Genomic DNA, 17,015 nt, shown 5'->3' with positions numbered 1-17,015 from the left:
TGATGGTCAAATGCCCACAGCAGGAACACTCTGCGCAAGTGGGTTCAGCTTGCGATCACTGTTGCCTCCGGGAAACCCATTCAGAGCGAGACAAATATATCTCAAAGCTTTAGATATTTCGGGTCAGGCACTATATAGCCTTGGTTTCTGACAAAAAGGCTCGCTTCTGACCACCGTTTTCCACTTCTACCACGAAAGTAGGGGCTGATACTGCAAGGGACACTCCGACGTGAAGTGACGGTCTTGAATACCCAGGGTTTCCAGCTTCGACAGACGTTTCCGTCCTGGATAGAGTCCATATTACACGCATCTGCCGTTTGCAAAGGTTGAACCGACTCGTCGAGCACATATCTCGATTCACAGGCGGGAGCAGACAGTTGACCTGACAACGCACTCTACCTGATCTCACTCAAATCAGATCGACACTTCACAGAACTACAGTCCAAGGTCGTGAGGCCTCTTGTTCTAGGAACAACTTCAACCTTCAATACGGAGAGTAACCACGTGCTTTCAACAAGTCCAATCAGGGAGTGGATTGCTGGTGCCATTGCCTCAGCAACCGGGAGAGTAAAAGTACTGTGGATCTTCACTCTCACCCTCACACTCGTGTGACCACCTCAACTTCAGATGACAGCTGGTCCGATATTACCAGACCCAGTTTTAAGCACCTGCTTGCAAACGCCGACCGTCGCCTTTTGCAAGAATTGAGGACACCGAGGGGGTTCCTCCCACTCATCAATGGTTGCTTCAAGGTCCAATCTTCCCGATTGCCGTGGTCACAGAAGTCACAGTAGTCCATCTCCTTCCAATCAACGACGGACCTGGGACCAGCACCTCAAGTCAAACGCCGCGAGCATCTGGAGGCCACTGGTCTGAACTTTTCGCACCTTCCTTCTCCCTTCACCTTTCAGTCCCCGGCCACAGAAACTTTAATATCACGTCCCCTCCGTCTCCCCGACAACCCCCACATATCCAGAAATTCGGGAGCGTTTGGCAGTATTTAATCTTCGACGCAGCTCAGCACACTTCCTCCTGTTTTCTACCCTTCCATTCCCGCTTCTTTTTTATCACGAGCAATCTATCGCCGTATTTCTTTGCCTGGATTTTCTCGAAATTTGGGAATCACCTCAACTTCATCGCGCATTACTAACCAAATCTACTTCCTTCATCTACGAACAACTTCTTCTTCGCTTTCTGCGAACTTCTCCCCATTACTAACCGCGATCTTTCGCGTCCACCCAACATCATCTCCTCCACAACCACTCGGCCCTTACTTACCCTCGCATTCCCTAGCCGAGCTCACATCCCGCTCACGTCACCATGGGTCGCGGAAGCTTCTCCAGTGACGGCTCGTCCGACGCTGGCGGCGGCGCTCAACTTGACCTCTTCTCGCCTCCACCAAAAAGCTATCAACAATGGCGGTCTGACACTAAGAGCTACAAGACCGAAACTCCTGACACGGACACGTTCCCGAGCGAACCCAGTGACAGCGAGAAGCGATCTTCTGGTGGTGCTCGCCCGGGTGGTCATTCCCGACACTCGTCGATGGCGTCGGCCGTCTCTATGCACTCGTCTCATTCGCGCTCTAGCAGCGGCACGTATGTTGGCAACAGTCATGGGCAGGTCCAGCCATTCAACAACTTCCAGCCTGTAGCGTCGGATCACCCTTCTACGTCGTCACATCCTCCCCACCGCTACAAGACACCTGATAACCAGGTGACGCCCCCTAACAAGGGCCAGCATCTGGAGAAGGGTTTGAGCTCCATGGAGCTCACTCGAAGCAGAGACCACCCTGCTATCTCTGTAAGTCCTGCCTCACTTCATCATCAGCTTGAGCATCAACTGACACTCGACAGGACATCAGAAAGCAGGCCGCTGAGGCCAACCGTCGGCTTATGGGACTTAAGCACGCTGTTGACAAGTCTGACCACGTGCCTCCTCAGTTCCGTCAGGGCTTTGACGTCGACATCACCCAGGTTCTCAAGAACCTAACCACCATCTCCAGCGCTGCTGAGTCTCTGGCATACGTCCTCAGCAGGAAGAGCGACGAGTGCGAAAGCTTGCGAAACATGCACTCGTCTCACACTATGGGTTACGACGAGACTCGTGCGCAGCTTGAAGCTGAGCGCTCTCAGATCAGAGCGGAACGCGAGAGGATCCACAAGTTTGAGGCCGACATGAAGGCCGAGAAGGAGAAGGATGAGAGGGTTATTAAGGTATGTCGTTCTCCTCTCAGGTGTAACCAGTATCGAATGACTGACGACGTGATTTGCAGGCCCTCCAAGAACAAATCGCCGGCAAGCGTCACTTGTGGATGCAAGTCCGCAAAGACCCCGAGGAAAAGGCTATAGCCTTGGATATGCTCACCCGCTCTTCCACCCCCTACACTTCCGTGACCGACTCCTCCGCTTCCCCTACTCCTACCGGCCCTCGCGACTGGCAAGCTTCCCAACAACGCACCGTCAGTTCAACCAACCGCCCTCCACGCAGCGGCCACAATCACATGAACGGCACCCATTACAGCGGCGGTCCCATCCCTCGTTCCGTCTCCGGCTTTGCCATCGCCCACGCCAGACGCGAGTTTGGTTCCCGCAGCGGCCACGGCTCCCAGCGTAAAGGATCCCAACGCGTGGTTTCCGAATGGGGCAGCCCCGTCTCCCATCGCTCCTCCAGCGGTTCTGGCCGCGGCATTGGCTCTAGGTCCAACCATCTCATGGGGCCCCCAACCGCAATCTTCATCCCCCCTACAGGCAGAACCCACGGCGACGACGGCCCAACCGCCACCCCATCTTCCACCTTCTGCAGCCAACTCACGCACCTGCTCACCGTCGTTATCCGCGCCTTCACGCACAAATACTTTGCCAAATCCATGCCCGAGATCGAATCCCGCCTGCGCAAAGAAAATTCCTCTTTATTCCTCTACATGTGCGACCTAGTCTACCCGGGCCGCGGCCGCAAGATCGGCGAATCGCACGTCTCCTACCTCCTAAACGACGACGTCTCGCGCCCCTACCTCGTCGAGCGCCTGCTCGTGCAATACATAACCGCCACGATGCTGCAGTCCGACGGCTGGACCGGCTACGAGCCCTCCGTTGACAAAGAGATGGCTTCCCTTTCCGCGCGCCTCAAGGACCCTTCGGGCACAACGAACCACTCCAAGACCCACGAGCGCCAAGCCATGGTCAACCGCCAGGCGGAACTGGTACAGAAAATGGTCCAACACCCCAAGTGGGCCGAGTTCAAGAATTACAAGGTCAACGACCATTACCAGAAATTCAAAAAGATGGTGGGGCCCTTTCTGCCACCCGGGCCAAAGTCGGAGGTGAGGGATGAGGCGCTGTTTGATCTTTTTAGTATTGCGGAAAGGGCGTGGGCGATTGCCCAGATGGGGTGGGAGAGCAGGATGACGTATGTTTATCTCTGGAGCGAGACATGCAGTAAGTTTGTGGAGGCGAGCCATCAGGCGCTTAATAGCGAGACGGGTGGGCAGGTGTTGCAGCAGAGGCAGATGAGGATTTCACTTGTGGTTACCCCCGGGGTGACAATGAGGGATGATTCTAGGGGGATGAATATTGGGACTAAGTTGGTGAGGAGGTCAGATGTGCTGGTTATGGTTTAGGCTTTTTTGCCTGATCTGACATTCGCGCTCGGGGAAAGTGTCGGCACTGGTTGATCTTTCTGGCATCGACACTTCGACTTTGCTCGACGAGATATCACTTCTCCACTTGGTCTGTACATCAGTCATACTTTCCTTCTTCTTTTGCTCTACGACAGCGCACTACAGCATTCTTACTCGCTCAGTTTTTAAATCTTGGGATTTGATCGCTCAACGATCACAGCATTCCCAGCACACACGGCACTCAAAGCCCAGGTACATTTCGGTTATTCGATTACGACACGACAGATACAACATAATACCCTTGATACCCTTTTCCTTAAACATCCTCTGGGGGTAATGGTCAATGGTATCTGGTATTAAGAGTTGGTTGGGTTTTTCTTACCAGTTTCGGGTTTCTATTGGCTTTTAGTTTCTTTCTCTTCGGCTTACATGATCATTTCTCTCTTTCGGGAAATCGTCATCATTTTCCTAAATTCGACTTTCATATTCGGCAAACACAGCGAGGGAATGGGAAAACAGAAAACATCAGCACAAAAAAAAAAAAAAAAAAAAAGCAACAAAATACGAAGCGGCACGAAAGAAGGAAATTGCTACTTGCTGGTGGGAGAAAGAAGAAGAAGAAGAAGAAAGATTCGCATCATCATAGTTATCGCTAATAGCATCTTTGACTTCAACTTCAACTTTCATGAGGAGCAAGCAAGAAGCAAGCAGCGAGCAAGCAGCAACACTACGGACATAAAGGAGCGCATGCGATACGATACACACAGGCGAGAAGGGAAGGTGTGGTATCATCATCATACGACATACAGGGAGGGAGATTACATAGGCAGTAACCTTATGGTGTCTGCCGTCTGCGGGCGTCTTACACACCAACACTGGGCTTGGTGTCCTTGGGAACAATCATCATTCGGACTGTCTTTGAAGTGAGAGACTGAGAGACTGACTGGGTTGATATTTCATTTCGGGATACCTACAAAGGCTGCATCGACGGGGTTCGGTAATGGCTAGAACTAGGTCTGGGTTTGACCATACGGGGGAGAACGGGAGTTTGAGTTCGCGGGATTTGATCACCTGGGACTTGAAGAGAGACAGACGTATGGGAGCATACCTACAAGGTATCCACGGAGCACGGGCTCACTGGCTCACGAGAATGGAAAAGAATGGGAAAAAGAATGGGAAGTATGAGAATTGCGATCAGAATCATCAGAACGGAAATTGAGATGGAAATGGGATATCGAAGAACGGAATGGGTTTGATTGCGATCGAGAATGGGAACATGGATTGGGCTTTGCTCTTTGCGATTGGCACAATACGTCACGTCATTCACAGTTTAAACTTCAAAGGGCTCAAGTGACTCAAGTGGCTATACTATTTAGTACACAGCACACCTCTTCAGACTCTTCATTTCTAATACAGAGAGTTGGCTTTACATCCAGATAGCCTAGTTGATTTGATCAAGATAGAGAAAAAAAAAATGGTGCTGAGTCTTACGCTCTTCAGTCTTGATGGTGATTATGACATACATGTCCGAGTTCCTCACTCTATGAACAAGCGAAGCGGTCCCTCAATACCGATTTAACAACCCCCAAACACAAGTCCCCTCCCTGACGCCCCTTGCATCAAACATCCATAGCGCCTCACTTTGACTCTCGTTACCTTTGTTGCCTTCATGATCATGCCCCATCAACTCACCCATCCCTCCGTGACATTCTGCATTTCCCGCACTTTGAATGCCTGTGCCGGCCCCTGTGACGATGTGAGTCTGAGTCTGAGTCTCTGTCGCCAGTTGTGCCCGTGCATCTAATCCCACTCCATCTCTATAACCACCACCACCGCCACCTTGTACCAGATAAGCGTTACTTGAATACAAGACAGAATCAAAACCATCGTACATGAAACCTGTCAGATCATTATAAACCAGGTCTCCCGTCGCGTAGATTGGCGAGATGTTAGTCCAGTTGAAGTCCTCCGGAAGAGACGGGAGAGATATGGATGAGGGCGTGATGGAAGCGGCGGCCCAGTGTACGTCGGCCGCTGTATCGAGACAAAGGTCAATGGGAATGGATGAGGTGTTGTCAAATGCGAAAGGAGAGGTATCGAAGGTGTTGGTGATGGTGGTGTTGGTGTTGGTGTTGAGATCGGATGTTGCTGAACTGAATTGTCCCTGTGCGAGAGATGAAGGTGCGGTAGATTCGGGGGTTGGGAAGCCTGGTGTTGTTAAGCTGCTCATGCCTCGGGAAACAGTCCCTGTTCCTGGTTGGTGTACCGAAGCTGATGTTGAAAAAACGGGCGAGAGCCCATTTCCAGTAGAAATAACCGGTTTGATAAGTTCCTGCCTCACTGGTCTCTTTCCTCTCCCAGTGACAGCAACAACAGAAGTCTTAACAAGCCCTTCTCTTCCCTCCGATATCAAACCATCCCCTTTCCCATTCCCACTTAACTCACCACCCACCTCCCCCAGCGCCCGTCCCAACCGTTCCCCCACACCCCTCACAACACCCCTCGCCTGTCTCGCCAATGGATTCCGTTCCCTCATCTCCTCGAACCTTTCCTCAGCCCACTTGAACTGTTGCACAACCTCTTCCACCATTTCCGTCATCCTCTCATCCCCCTTCTCCCTTTGAATAGGAGAAAAAAGAATATAAACAGCCCCCATCAAAACCACCGCATCAAAAGTCCCAAAAAACAACGTAAAAGTCTTCATCCTCATCTCCCTGCTTAACATCTCCCAATGTCTTCTCTGCGCTCTCAACATCGCCAAACACCCCTTTTCCACTGCCAGCTGCCGAGATAAAGGGCGGGTAAATATGTAGGGGCGGTGTAAAGCCATAAAGTTAAAGGCTGTTAACTGTGGCAGGAGGGCGCGGGCCCAGGGGAGCCAGTAGCATTGCTGGAGGGAATCGAAGCGCGTGTTCGGGTCCTGGAGACGGAAGTAAGGAGGAATGGAATTCTCCAAGTCGAGGAGGGATTGGTGGAGAGTGTCAACTTTGGAGAAGGACGCTGGAGAGGCACCTTCTTTTTCTAGGGAGAGGATGGAGACTAGTTGTAGTGTTATTTTGTAGGAGAAGAGGATGCGGGTTAGGGGTGTTGGAGGGTCATCTTCAGAGCGAGGGATGAAAGGCGTTGGAGAGCGGAAGTTCGTGAAGGTGATGGGAAGGGCGACGTCTATGGGCAGGATAGGAGGGTTGCTGGTTAGGTCAATGGTGGAGGGCCGGCCGAGCGTGGCGCCGCAGTGAATGTCCCAGGTTACGAGGTTGAGCCAGACTTTGCGACGGCGTTGTATTTCCCATTGGTTTTGAAGGATAGCCTCGGCGGAGGCGGACGGGGGAGGTCGAGGTTCAAAGGAGGAACGATGAAGGCCGAGTTCTTGGGCGTCACGGATGGCGGTGCCTATTGCGTGCCACTGTTGCTTTGTTAAATGCTGGCTACTGTGAAGTGAGTGATAAGTGGACTCACAGCTTCAGGAACCATTCCAATAAACTTCAGAAATGAAGCCCTCACGAACCCAGCCAGAACTGTCGTTAGTGTCATCTGTCTCTTTCCCAACAGTGACACAATAGCCACCCCGGACTCGCTGTACTCCGTTGCTAGATCTTCGAAAGTCATGCTTCCAGCATACTTGAGAGCCTCAAAGTCTACACCTGCGCTGTCTCCCTGACCCTTTTGCCCCTCAGTCCCTGCTCTTTTGTCTTCCTTTCCATTACCCATCCCATTTCCATGACCAGTTTTCAAATCCCCTCGACCCCCCTTACCAGCCTTCTCAGGCAAAACCAGCATCCCGATACTAACCACCTGAAACAACAACGCCGGAAACACCCTCAGATCCGGCAGTATTGCCCCCGGTCCCCCATTATTAAACACATCAAACGGAATCTTATACCACTCCTCCACCTGCTTATCGAAGATGTCTCTATCCAGCATGTAGTACTGCCAGTTGAAGTTGTGGAAATAACTATCCACCAGCTTCTCGACGTAAGGTCTTTGCGGCAGCAGGCGGATAAGCGACTTGTAGCGGTTGACGACGTCGTTTGCCGATGTTGATGCTCGGTCACCGCCGTTGCATGGTGGGAGTGGAGGGTACGAGTGAGGTGATGAGGATGAATTGGAGTGGTTTTCGATCTTGTGTAAAAAGCCGATGGTAGAAGTTGAGGCGCCGGTGGTTGAGTAACCGAGGTTGGCGACGTTGGAGACATTGGAGGGGAGGTTAAGGTGATCGTTATCATTGGTAGAGGATTTACCTGACCACTGCTCCTCGGCGATGTTATCCATACTCCCATCGGCACCAGGTTCGGGAGATGTTAGACTTATTCCATTGGAGCTGGTCCGTTGTGCTCGCTTTGGCTGCTGGTGCCGCTGTTGTTCTTTCGCGGTGGGTGCTCCAGAGTCATACTGGCAATCGTCTTGTCTCTGGCGGGAAATGCAATTTGTGCAGGGAAGTTTACGGTCACACTAGATATTCAATTCTGTCAGTAGAATTCTTGGTGACCAAGAAGACCTGAGCTCACCTTTTGTTTCCTCCGATGACACTCGGTGCAAGAAATGACTATCCTCCTCCTTTTCCTTGGTGGAGGCTTGCCAGACACAGCACGGGTCTGGGGGTGATGATTCGAATTGGAAGGGTATTCATTGTGGTTGACTTCGGTACCGAAATCGAAGCCCCCCTCAAAGCTCAAAGCAGTCATCGCAATTTTCAATTATGTTCCCTTTTTATGACTTAATTTCTCGTTTCACTGGACAATTCATGATATTAGCACAAGTAGCTCACCACATGTTATCTGGAGGCAATTGATTTAAATTACCTTCATTACTAACGACGGGAGTGCTTAGACTTACACTACCACAGCGTAGCATCAATTGATTGTGATGTATGAAGGAGCTTAAACTGTTCAGATTCCTCGACGTTGAGTGGGAGTTCTTGTCAGCGGTCCACGGCAGGCAGACACTCCAGTCCTCGTCATTTGTAAGCAGCGGGAATCAAGCGAAGAAGGAAGGAGCAAAGTGGGGAGCCAATCGAGGGTCCTCTTGATGTAAGACGGGAAGGAACCTTGGGGGAATTTACGGAGGAAGGTACGATCGTCCGCGTTATGTATGCAGTGGCTTCAAGACTGGGTTGACGACATACCTGACGATGGATGGGGCTACTTATCAGTTGAATATAAGCCTTGCCGAGTTCAGCTCAATTGACAGAGCACCGACGTCCCACCGTCGCCAAAAGCGGAAGACGTCGAGAGCTGCTTGGTTGGTTGGAACCAAGTCCGGGGAAAAGCCCGTTAACTCCGTGATCCTAACCTGTCTTTTGGTGTGGCACGATCCCATCATCCATCATTTGTTGGTGCCTTAATCCCAAGTAAACAGCAGAAGACAAGCAAGTCAAAAACAACAAAGACACACGTAGCCGATGTAGAGAGAATAACAGTATGGTATACACAGCAAAAGCAGGCCAAAAATGCCAAGCATCTATTGTCGCCAAAACGCCGTTCAAAGCCCGCCCAAATTCCTTAGAAAACCCATCGATGCCCTAAGTAAAACAACCCCCCTCCTTTCCCGTTTTTACAAATGACTATGGGTATGTTTCTTTTCCACAAATATGTCCATGGCCTGAGACCTGATAAAAGTTCCGGCCGGATTAAAACCAATGTGACTACATGATGATGATGCCTTTGGCGTCAGGTGTTTTTCCACCCTTGTGCCATCCATCCCCGTTCGTCCACCTTTTACAATGCGTTCTCCACCAAGAGTTATGTAGACCCAATCCCAGTCATATAAGAACAAACTTCCCTTTCCGGGCTCCCTCTCTCCCTTCTCCTGAATTAGGCCAGACGCTCCCGACGATCCTGGTACGCCTTCCAGGCTTTCCTCCTGTAGCGCTCAGCCTCGGCAGGAGGATCCGACGCGGTGATGATGCCACGTCCAACAATCGCGATATCGGTGCCCTTGATGTTGACAAGGTTATCCGGCGTGTTGTACTGCTGACCAAGTCCGTCACCCTGAGGCGCCTCCTCTCCCGGTGGTGGCAACTTGCAGCCGGGTGTCATGTGAATGAAGTTGTCTGCTTGCGCCTCTTCCTCCGTTGAGGTCTCCCCATCTTCATAGCCTGGGGCCAAATCCTCCTTGGTAATTCCGTTGAGGTTTTGTTGCGCGACATAGCCCATGACAAAGTCCTTGTTCTTGCGCGCCGCCTTGACACACTCCCATGTGTACTTGCCGTCCATAAGGCAGCCCTTGGATGACATTTGCGCCAGGATCAACAGTCCACGGTCTAGAGGCGCCTCCTCAATGCCGGGAAACACGGCTTCATCGCCCTCCGAGATGGTCTTGGCCAGACGTGGCGAGTCGGCCGGCTCATATGTTTGCGTGACGGTCGTGATGGAGACGATGCTACCCTTCCTCCCATCCGTGTCCTTTTCCTTGCTGGTGCTATTCTCGCGGGGTACAATCTTGCGAAGCTCATCAACCTGGTCCTCAGCCTCCTCGTCGGCAAACTGGTCCGCGACCGGGGTGCCGACCGAAACCGACGTCTTGACCTCGTAGGGAATGCGCTCCCTCCACTTCTGGGCGGCCTGGGCCATGGCGCTCACCATGGCCTCTCCGGCGTGGATGTCGGCGTTGGTGATGTGGGCCCATTCGACGATGCGGGCGGTGCCGGCCGTGTACTGCTTCTGAACGGTGCTGCCAATGTCGACGAACTTGCGGTCCTCGAAGATGAGGAAGCCGTGCTTGCGGGCGAGGGCGGCCAGCTTGGCGCCGGTGCCGGTATGCGGGTGGTAGTCCCACCCTGTGATCAGGTCATAGTGGGTCTTGAGGACGACAATCGAGGGGCCAATCTTGTCGGCAAGGGCGAGGAGCTCTCGCGCATGCTCGACATCGGCGCTGAGGCAGAGGTTGGACTGCTTGACCTCCATCAGGCGGAAGAGGTAGCTGGTGAGGGGATGCGACGAGCTCTCTACCCGCTCAGCAAACGACTTCTGGAGGGACCAGTGTGGCTGTTGTGTTGTCGACATTGTGGCGGTTGTGATCTGGGGTTGTTGAAGGTACAACGGAGGGGTTATTTTCGTTGTCGAGAGATTGTATGACAATCCGAGGAAGACGTTGAATACACTCGAGGTGGGCTATTATTCGAGAAGTCGTGTGAGTGAAAAGAGCTCCTATCGAGAGTAGAGACGCAAAGAAGGCAAGGTTGGAGCTAAGCTACCTAAAAGTATGCCGGCAACAAAGGTGGGATGGTGGGGTTGTTGAAGTCAAAGCTCGACTCGTGTACTTTGAGATAAAAGTGACTCGGCAGAGGGACCAAGATCGGGGTGGTGCAATGGTCAACGGTGTTGAATGGGAAAAAGTTGAGAGGAAGAAAGAGAGACCAAAAGAGAACAAGTCGAGATGTCGAGGCAGTTGCACCGATCTACATATGTAGGTACGAAGGGGGAGCAGGAGGAAGAAGTGAAGGGATGTGTCAATGTCTGGCCCGCGAAAAAGAGAAAAAGACGAATGATTGGCAGCGCCGAACTCGAGATCCAGTGTCGCCGAGGACGTGGACCCTAAAAAAGGTACACTAATTCTAGTGCCTAGTGTACTAAAACAGTGTGGTGGGTGACGGTAAAGGAGAAGGTTGATGGGGTGGTGTAGAGGTACCGGGGGGTCCGCCAGGGCAGGGGGGGTTCAGGGTCGGGTGTGCTGTGCAGGCCACTCTGCATTTGAAGCTCCAACCAGCACCGGCAGGGTTTTGTACCTCTCCTCGGCTCAGCCAACCACAGCTCTCCACTGGGGATCCGGACGGGGTTGTTCGGGGTCGATGAGCCCTCGCGACTGGACGATATGTCGACGATGTGACCCGACGGGATGCGTTACTTGGGACCCGGGAGATGGAGACCGTTCTAGTAACGAAATGGTTTTCTCTCTCTTTTTTCCAGGAACGGGGAGCTGGACTATGGATCCGGAACAGCTCATTGCGTTCCCAGCGTCGTCGTCGTCGTCGTCATCCTCGCCTTTTGTTGACCATGTAATTAAAGACGGCATCTTATACCGACGGGACCGTCCTCTCGCGGCCCAAAGACATTGGTACCCTTACATTGGTTACCGTGGTAGGAACAAATTAAAACAGGTGATGAATACTGTAGCTTTTTGGCTCAAGTTCATAAAACCCCTCCAGGCCCCTCCGGCCCTTCCCCCTTCAACCCCATACCAAGACCAGGGGCGATACCGCCGTGAGGGGTCGGTGGGCAGCTAGGCAAGAGCTTGTGACGGTCTCGACCCGGATGTCGGGAGATGAGCTGTTGGGCCCTGCCGTTGTGTCCGCCTCTCAAACAGGAAAGAAGGACTGAGGACTCGGACAGACGACGCCAGGCAACACCTCCAACAGTGCGAAGTCCTTTATCATAGTAGATCTGGTTACAAAAGGGATCGGCCCCAGCCTTTCCTCAAGTCCATCCCAATTCCCCAGCTATCGTGCCGTAAATATAGCCTTGGCAGAGACTCGATGCCCATGGAACTGCAAATGGGATCATGGCCTCTTTGACTCCCGATGGCCTCCTCCCTGATGGATTCCTTGATGGACTCGAAGATGGACCCCCTTCCGGTCCCGACTGGAATCACTGGATTCTCAGGGCTCATAAACCGGTGCCCCGGACCCCGGGCCCTTGTAACCTCGTTGACTAGGCGGACCACCGAGTCGGGAGCCAAATCAAAGGGAAACGTCGTACGGGAGCGAGCCGAACGTGTTGAAGGTCAACACGCAACGTCGAGAGGGACGGATGCCAGGGAGGATTCTCAGATGTTCAACAACGCTTTGACGGCCTGTCACCTGACAACGGCACACTGCATCCAAGGCTGAAGAGGTGGTGGACAACATCATGTCACTCCGAATATGCACTACAATTCCCATGTGAGAGACTGTGATGGTTGATAATAACTTGTCCGCTGAAGACAAAAAGAAACAGACAGGAACTTCCCAACCAAGTCCTTTGGGATCCCTCCAGTACCTCGGGAGCCGAATCAAAATTCCAGCGCAAATCCAGACCGCGAGTCCGCGGTGTCCTTGTGAACTTTGGGGCTGTTCAACTCGGCAAGACCCAGGCATGCCAGGTACCCCTTGAACCATCCACTTGCTCCAGCTCTTTCCTTTGCGTCCGGTCGCTGGAGGAAGAAGGTGGAGAGGACCAAACAATTACCTACACTTCAGAAGTCACGATCCTCTTCAACAGTCTCTCACTAACACCGTGCACCCAGTCTTCCCAAGAATCTTAATAAGAGAGACTTTTGAGAAGAGGTCGGGCCGGACCCGCACAGACCATCCGGCCCTTTGCCAGCCGCCTTGTCGACAATTCGACACCCCGTCCTCCCAATTCCATCTGCGGTTATTGAAGCGAAGGACACTTTGCTCTGCACCACTGCACTGCACTGCAGACTCAATCCACTCGGTCTGCACTGCTCTTCCATTGCATCCTGCATTTACTCAAGGTGTGCTTGCATTCATCGGTCACTTTCGCCAAATCCAGCCTCTTCCGACGCACCACTTGTCCGTTTCTGTCGCTTCTCGATCTCCTCGGTGTGAAAGACGTCGGAATACCAACAGCTTGGGCTAACCGCCAGGGGCTCAACAAGTGGAAGGCCCCTGGAGAGGTGTCAATAGCTTTCATGACCTTTTTCCCCTTTTTGTGCCTATCTGCTATCGTCATCACAGGCATCACAAGGAAGAGTGGAAGGCCCAATGTCAAAGAGGCTCATCATCTGGGTATACTCCCGCCTCGTCATTTACGTCTTCGGGACTCGCTACACTCACAGGCAATTTCTCACCTTGCTCCCCGGGCAAGGCCCATGCTGTTTAAAAACTCCCTGTCATTGGCCGGGGAAAGCTCCGTCCGCTGGACCCAGGCAGCGGAGAACTCGGCGACAGGTTGACAAGTTGACAACTGAAGTGAGACAAGTTACAAAACCCAGGAACCAACACCAACTGACCTTTTACCTTTTCTGGCCCGTGGAAAGTTCACATGCCGGGGTTCAGAAAAAGAAAGGCATTCGTGATTTCCAATTGGACTTCCAAGTCCCAATATGAGAGATCTCAAATTTTGATGGCCTCAGGAAAAGAAACCTGAGAAGACCTGTCACAGTAATGCCTTCACTCGAGATTTCTGCCCCCTCCCCCCCCAATCCTCTCCAGATGCTTCATTCTGCAAACCACCACATTCACTCTGCAAACCACCACATTCACTCTGCACTCTGCAAACCACCACATTCATTCTGCAAACCACCACATTCACTCTGCAAACCACCACATTCATTCTGCAAACCACCACATTCATTCTGCAAACCACCACACATCCACGGTCACCTTCCTACTCCATACTGCTGCTTGTCAGAGTACTTTTTATCCTTTCTTCATCGTACTCAGCCCTGGATAAAAGCTCCGATTTTTACAGTATGTTTGTGATACAACTTGCATCTCGGTGGAGCCCAATGGCGGGCTACCGACAAAAAGAGGTTGGCGGCTCGAAAGCGTACGACATCCCAGAGTGGTACCGTGCCGGATCTTCCTTTCGCGGAAGACGGAAGACGGAAAGCGGAATTAAAAAAGACTCAAGTCAAGTTAGGGACGCGTCAATGGCCCATACGATACGCCTCACGAATAGGTGAAGATATCAGTTCGGCACTCGGGCCGTGCTGACTGCTGCGAAGCCCTGTGATACACGGAATCACAGGCATGTTTGGTGTTCCATGTCGTCGTCGAATCTCACATTTTCGATTTCGCGCTTATGATTTCGGATCATCACATCCAGTTACCCAGACCCGGGCCGGCCGTTGGGATACATACCCATCCCGCTTCGTGCTGTTGGCACAGTGCCGTTATGGCCAACGGTTAACAGGATCTGGATGCCTGATCTCGGGATTCAACTGTCAGCCTTCAGCTAGCCTACCTGCACCAACGGGTGCTCGCCGCGCATATGAGAGAGACACAAGCGATGCTTCTTCTGCTCTTGGACCTGTTGCGCCTCCAAGGCAAAGATATCGCATCACAGGGCCATAGGGCGTACGATATGTCCCAATTCCCAAAACTCGCTTTTCCAACCTCCAAGTCACAACTCCCGAATCCCAACGTACGACCCCCCCCCCCCCCCCCTTGTGCGCTTATTTTCTTCCCATCCCTCTTTCGGAATAGGCACCCCTCATACAAGGCATGATCGGCGTCCCGAGAATTTCTGATGGGAATGGGGACTAACGAGATGCGCTTTGTTCGAGAAGGGCGAGAGATCTTCATTTGTTTCTCGAGCGAGTCGTTGGTGTTACGTTGAGAATGGAAAACTCCCTCGGGTAGCGATGCCAGAACGAGGAGACGAGAGACGAGAGACGAGAAATAACCGACTGCCACCCGCCGCGGCCGACGACAACATGACGGGATTTCTGGGAAGAGAAGAAAGAGGCCCAGAACAATGATCGCCAACTGTCCTTTGCTAATTGAGAATTAGCTTATGCCAACGCATTCAAATGAGGAGAAACACTATCCGGTTGCGCCATGGGCCGGTCCCAAACCTAAGAAAGAAAGAAAAACCAAAAATCGCCTAGACTAGCTAGCCAGCAAAAGAATCGAACTCTAAATGGGATGGGAGACGCAAAAGACGATAAAGCGATGCCAACATCGGGCGAAAAGTAGAATCTTGGAAACCCCAAGAATCGCCATCCAAAAGCTAACGCCGGTTGTTACAAGCTGTGACAAGAGGGAAAAAGAGGCTAATTCAGGAACACGAGCAGGACAGCCGTTCCTGGATACGGACCTTCGGCGACGATCCCGATGCCGATCACACCTCTCACACACCCTTCTCCTGCGTCAAAAAGCCAAGGAAGCTCCGGCAAACTTCACCGGTACCTGACGGCTGACGGAGCTGAGTTGAGCTTGCAAAAAGAAAAAAAAAAAAAAAAAAAAAAAAAACTCCATTGCTGACTGCACAATCGACCGACAAGGGACAAGCAGCACGCCGGCAACAACGCAACAAATGGATGCGCAAGAAATAGCGTTGGTTGTTTCGTCGGGCACTCCCGACCACCGACGGTGATAGCGATGTCGATGGCGATGACTGCCGATTGCTCTTTTCTCTGTTTCTTCGCCCCATCTCGCCCATCAGACCTCAAAAGACAAGAACCCAGTTGAAGCGCGGAGAGGATACCGGTCTTCAAGGTTCACCCTCCTTTGTACCGAATTCTCGGAACTCCACACCAGGCACAAAACCCACTATCAAATCCACTGCCGAAAACAAATCCACAACCCACAGCCCACTGCCCCATGTTGAGGGAGCCCGCCGACTCGCGGTAGTTACGAGACCGTGAGACGACCCTGAGTTCCTGTGAGGAGTTTACAGCTCTCTATACACTACCTACCACCCACTCGTTCCTTACGAGTTGCAGCTGTGGAAGTGATCACAAGGCCTCGAGTCAGCACCCGTTCATGATAGCGGGACGGCTTTAGCAATCATGACACGAGCGAGTCGATTGTTGTGGTTGGTTTAGAGATCTAGATCTCTGAAGAGTAACATGTGATGATGGCCATGTGATTGCGAGCAAGTTTACAAGGTCTACACTATGAGGCCGCAGTTCTTGAGGTGGATATGTGTCAAGTGTATAACTGTATAGTCTCGGAGAGATACAGAAGCGAGTTCTTGTAGAGACAGGCAGGCATGCGGTAATGGCGTCGATCGTTCTGGTAGTCTGGATAGGTAAAACGTAGTGTAGAGATGTTATCCAAAGACGTGACAGGTTGCTGGCCTTTTGGTGGTGACGTCTACCCGAGACATTCGGGACTTGAGTTACCCAATGGGCCAAAAATAGCTATGGGCCTGTGGACTTCACTATCGACTATCGAATATTGACTTATACTACAGTGGACATCATCGACGTAATGGTCGCTATCCCGAGGTTTTTCAGCTTCCTTCTGTCCTTTTTGAGAGTTTGACAGATTTGACCCAGCCTCATCTACTTGACACTGCTCACGAGCCATGATAAACCACATCTCACCTACATATATATTTTCTAAGTGTATATGATCGCCAACTATGGACACTGCAAATCATTTAATAACCAAACTCGGACTTCAACACTGCCAGACTCATTTGACACGGTGCACAGGTACACCACAAGGAGTCAAAGTCAAAGAACACACAAGGACCACCAAATACCGATATGTCCATTCCTCGCTCCCCCGCACTTGTGAGGGCGTTTGTTTCAATAAATCGAGTGATCATCCGTCAACAACGGTGGAGTGTTTTGTTGCTTTTTTGCCAAGTTGTCCAGACTCCCGACCATGCCCACGTACACCCAAGAACAACTCAATCTTCCTCTGTTTCTATACGTCAAGGTCCATCCAATAGCAGGATCCAGATCTAGGTATCCATACCATATTTCAACGAACACTCAATGC

General features: G+C 51.9%; 3 protein-coding genes across 3 annotated transcripts; 1 reads left to right on the top strand and 2 right to left on the bottom strand.

Moving 5' to 3' along the window:
• Window positions 1-1,320: 1,320 nt before the first annotated feature.
• Window positions 1,321-4,136, top strand: SMAC4_07223 (uncharacterized protein; the record flags this gene model as incomplete). Its single annotated transcript, XM_003344607.2, has 3 exons — window positions 1,321-1,803; window positions 1,857-2,216; window positions 2,276-4,136. 3 exons carry the CDS (start codon window positions 1,321-1,323, stop codon window positions 3,617-3,619), a joined length of 2,187 nt encoding a protein of 728 aa, XP_003344655.1. The 3' UTR covers window positions 3,620-4,136.
• Window positions 4,137-4,971: 835 nt separating this feature from the next.
• Window positions 4,972-8,763, bottom strand: SMAC4_07224 (uncharacterized protein). Its single transcript, XM_066090591.1, has 5 exons — window positions 8,742-8,763; window positions 8,419-8,501; window positions 8,125-8,349; window positions 7,076-8,068; window positions 4,972-7,022 (listed from the first exon to the last, which is right to left on the bottom strand). Exons 3-5 carry the CDS (start codon window positions 8,299-8,301, stop codon window positions 5,184-5,186), a joined length of 3,009 nt encoding a protein of 1,002 aa, XP_065947080.1. The 5' UTR covers window positions 8,302-8,349; window positions 8,419-8,501; window positions 8,742-8,763; the 3' UTR covers window positions 4,972-5,183.
• Window positions 8,764-8,961: 198 nt separating this feature from the next.
• SMAC4_07225 (uncharacterized protein) lies at window positions 8,962-11,205 on the bottom strand. The gene is made up of 2 exons (XM_003344609.2): window positions 10,812-11,205; window positions 8,962-10,728 (listed from the first exon to the last, which is right to left on the bottom strand). Exon 2 carries the CDS (start codon window positions 10,618-10,620, stop codon window positions 9,430-9,432), a length of 1,191 nt encoding a protein of 396 aa, XP_003344657.1. The 5' UTR covers window positions 10,621-10,728; window positions 10,812-11,205; the 3' UTR covers window positions 8,962-9,429.
• Between the last annotated feature and the right edge of the window lie 5,810 nt (window positions 11,206-17,015).

This window comes from Sordaria macrospora, chromosome 5 (genome assembly GCF_033870435.1).
Source record: "Sordaria macrospora chromosome 5, complete sequence".
NCBI classification, from domain to species: domain Eukaryota; kingdom Fungi; phylum Ascomycota; class Sordariomycetes; order Sordariales; family Sordariaceae; genus Sordaria; species Sordaria macrospora.
The sequence above is the reverse complement of the archived record's forward strand: the minus strand, read 5'-3'. Positions and strand labels throughout refer to the sequence as shown.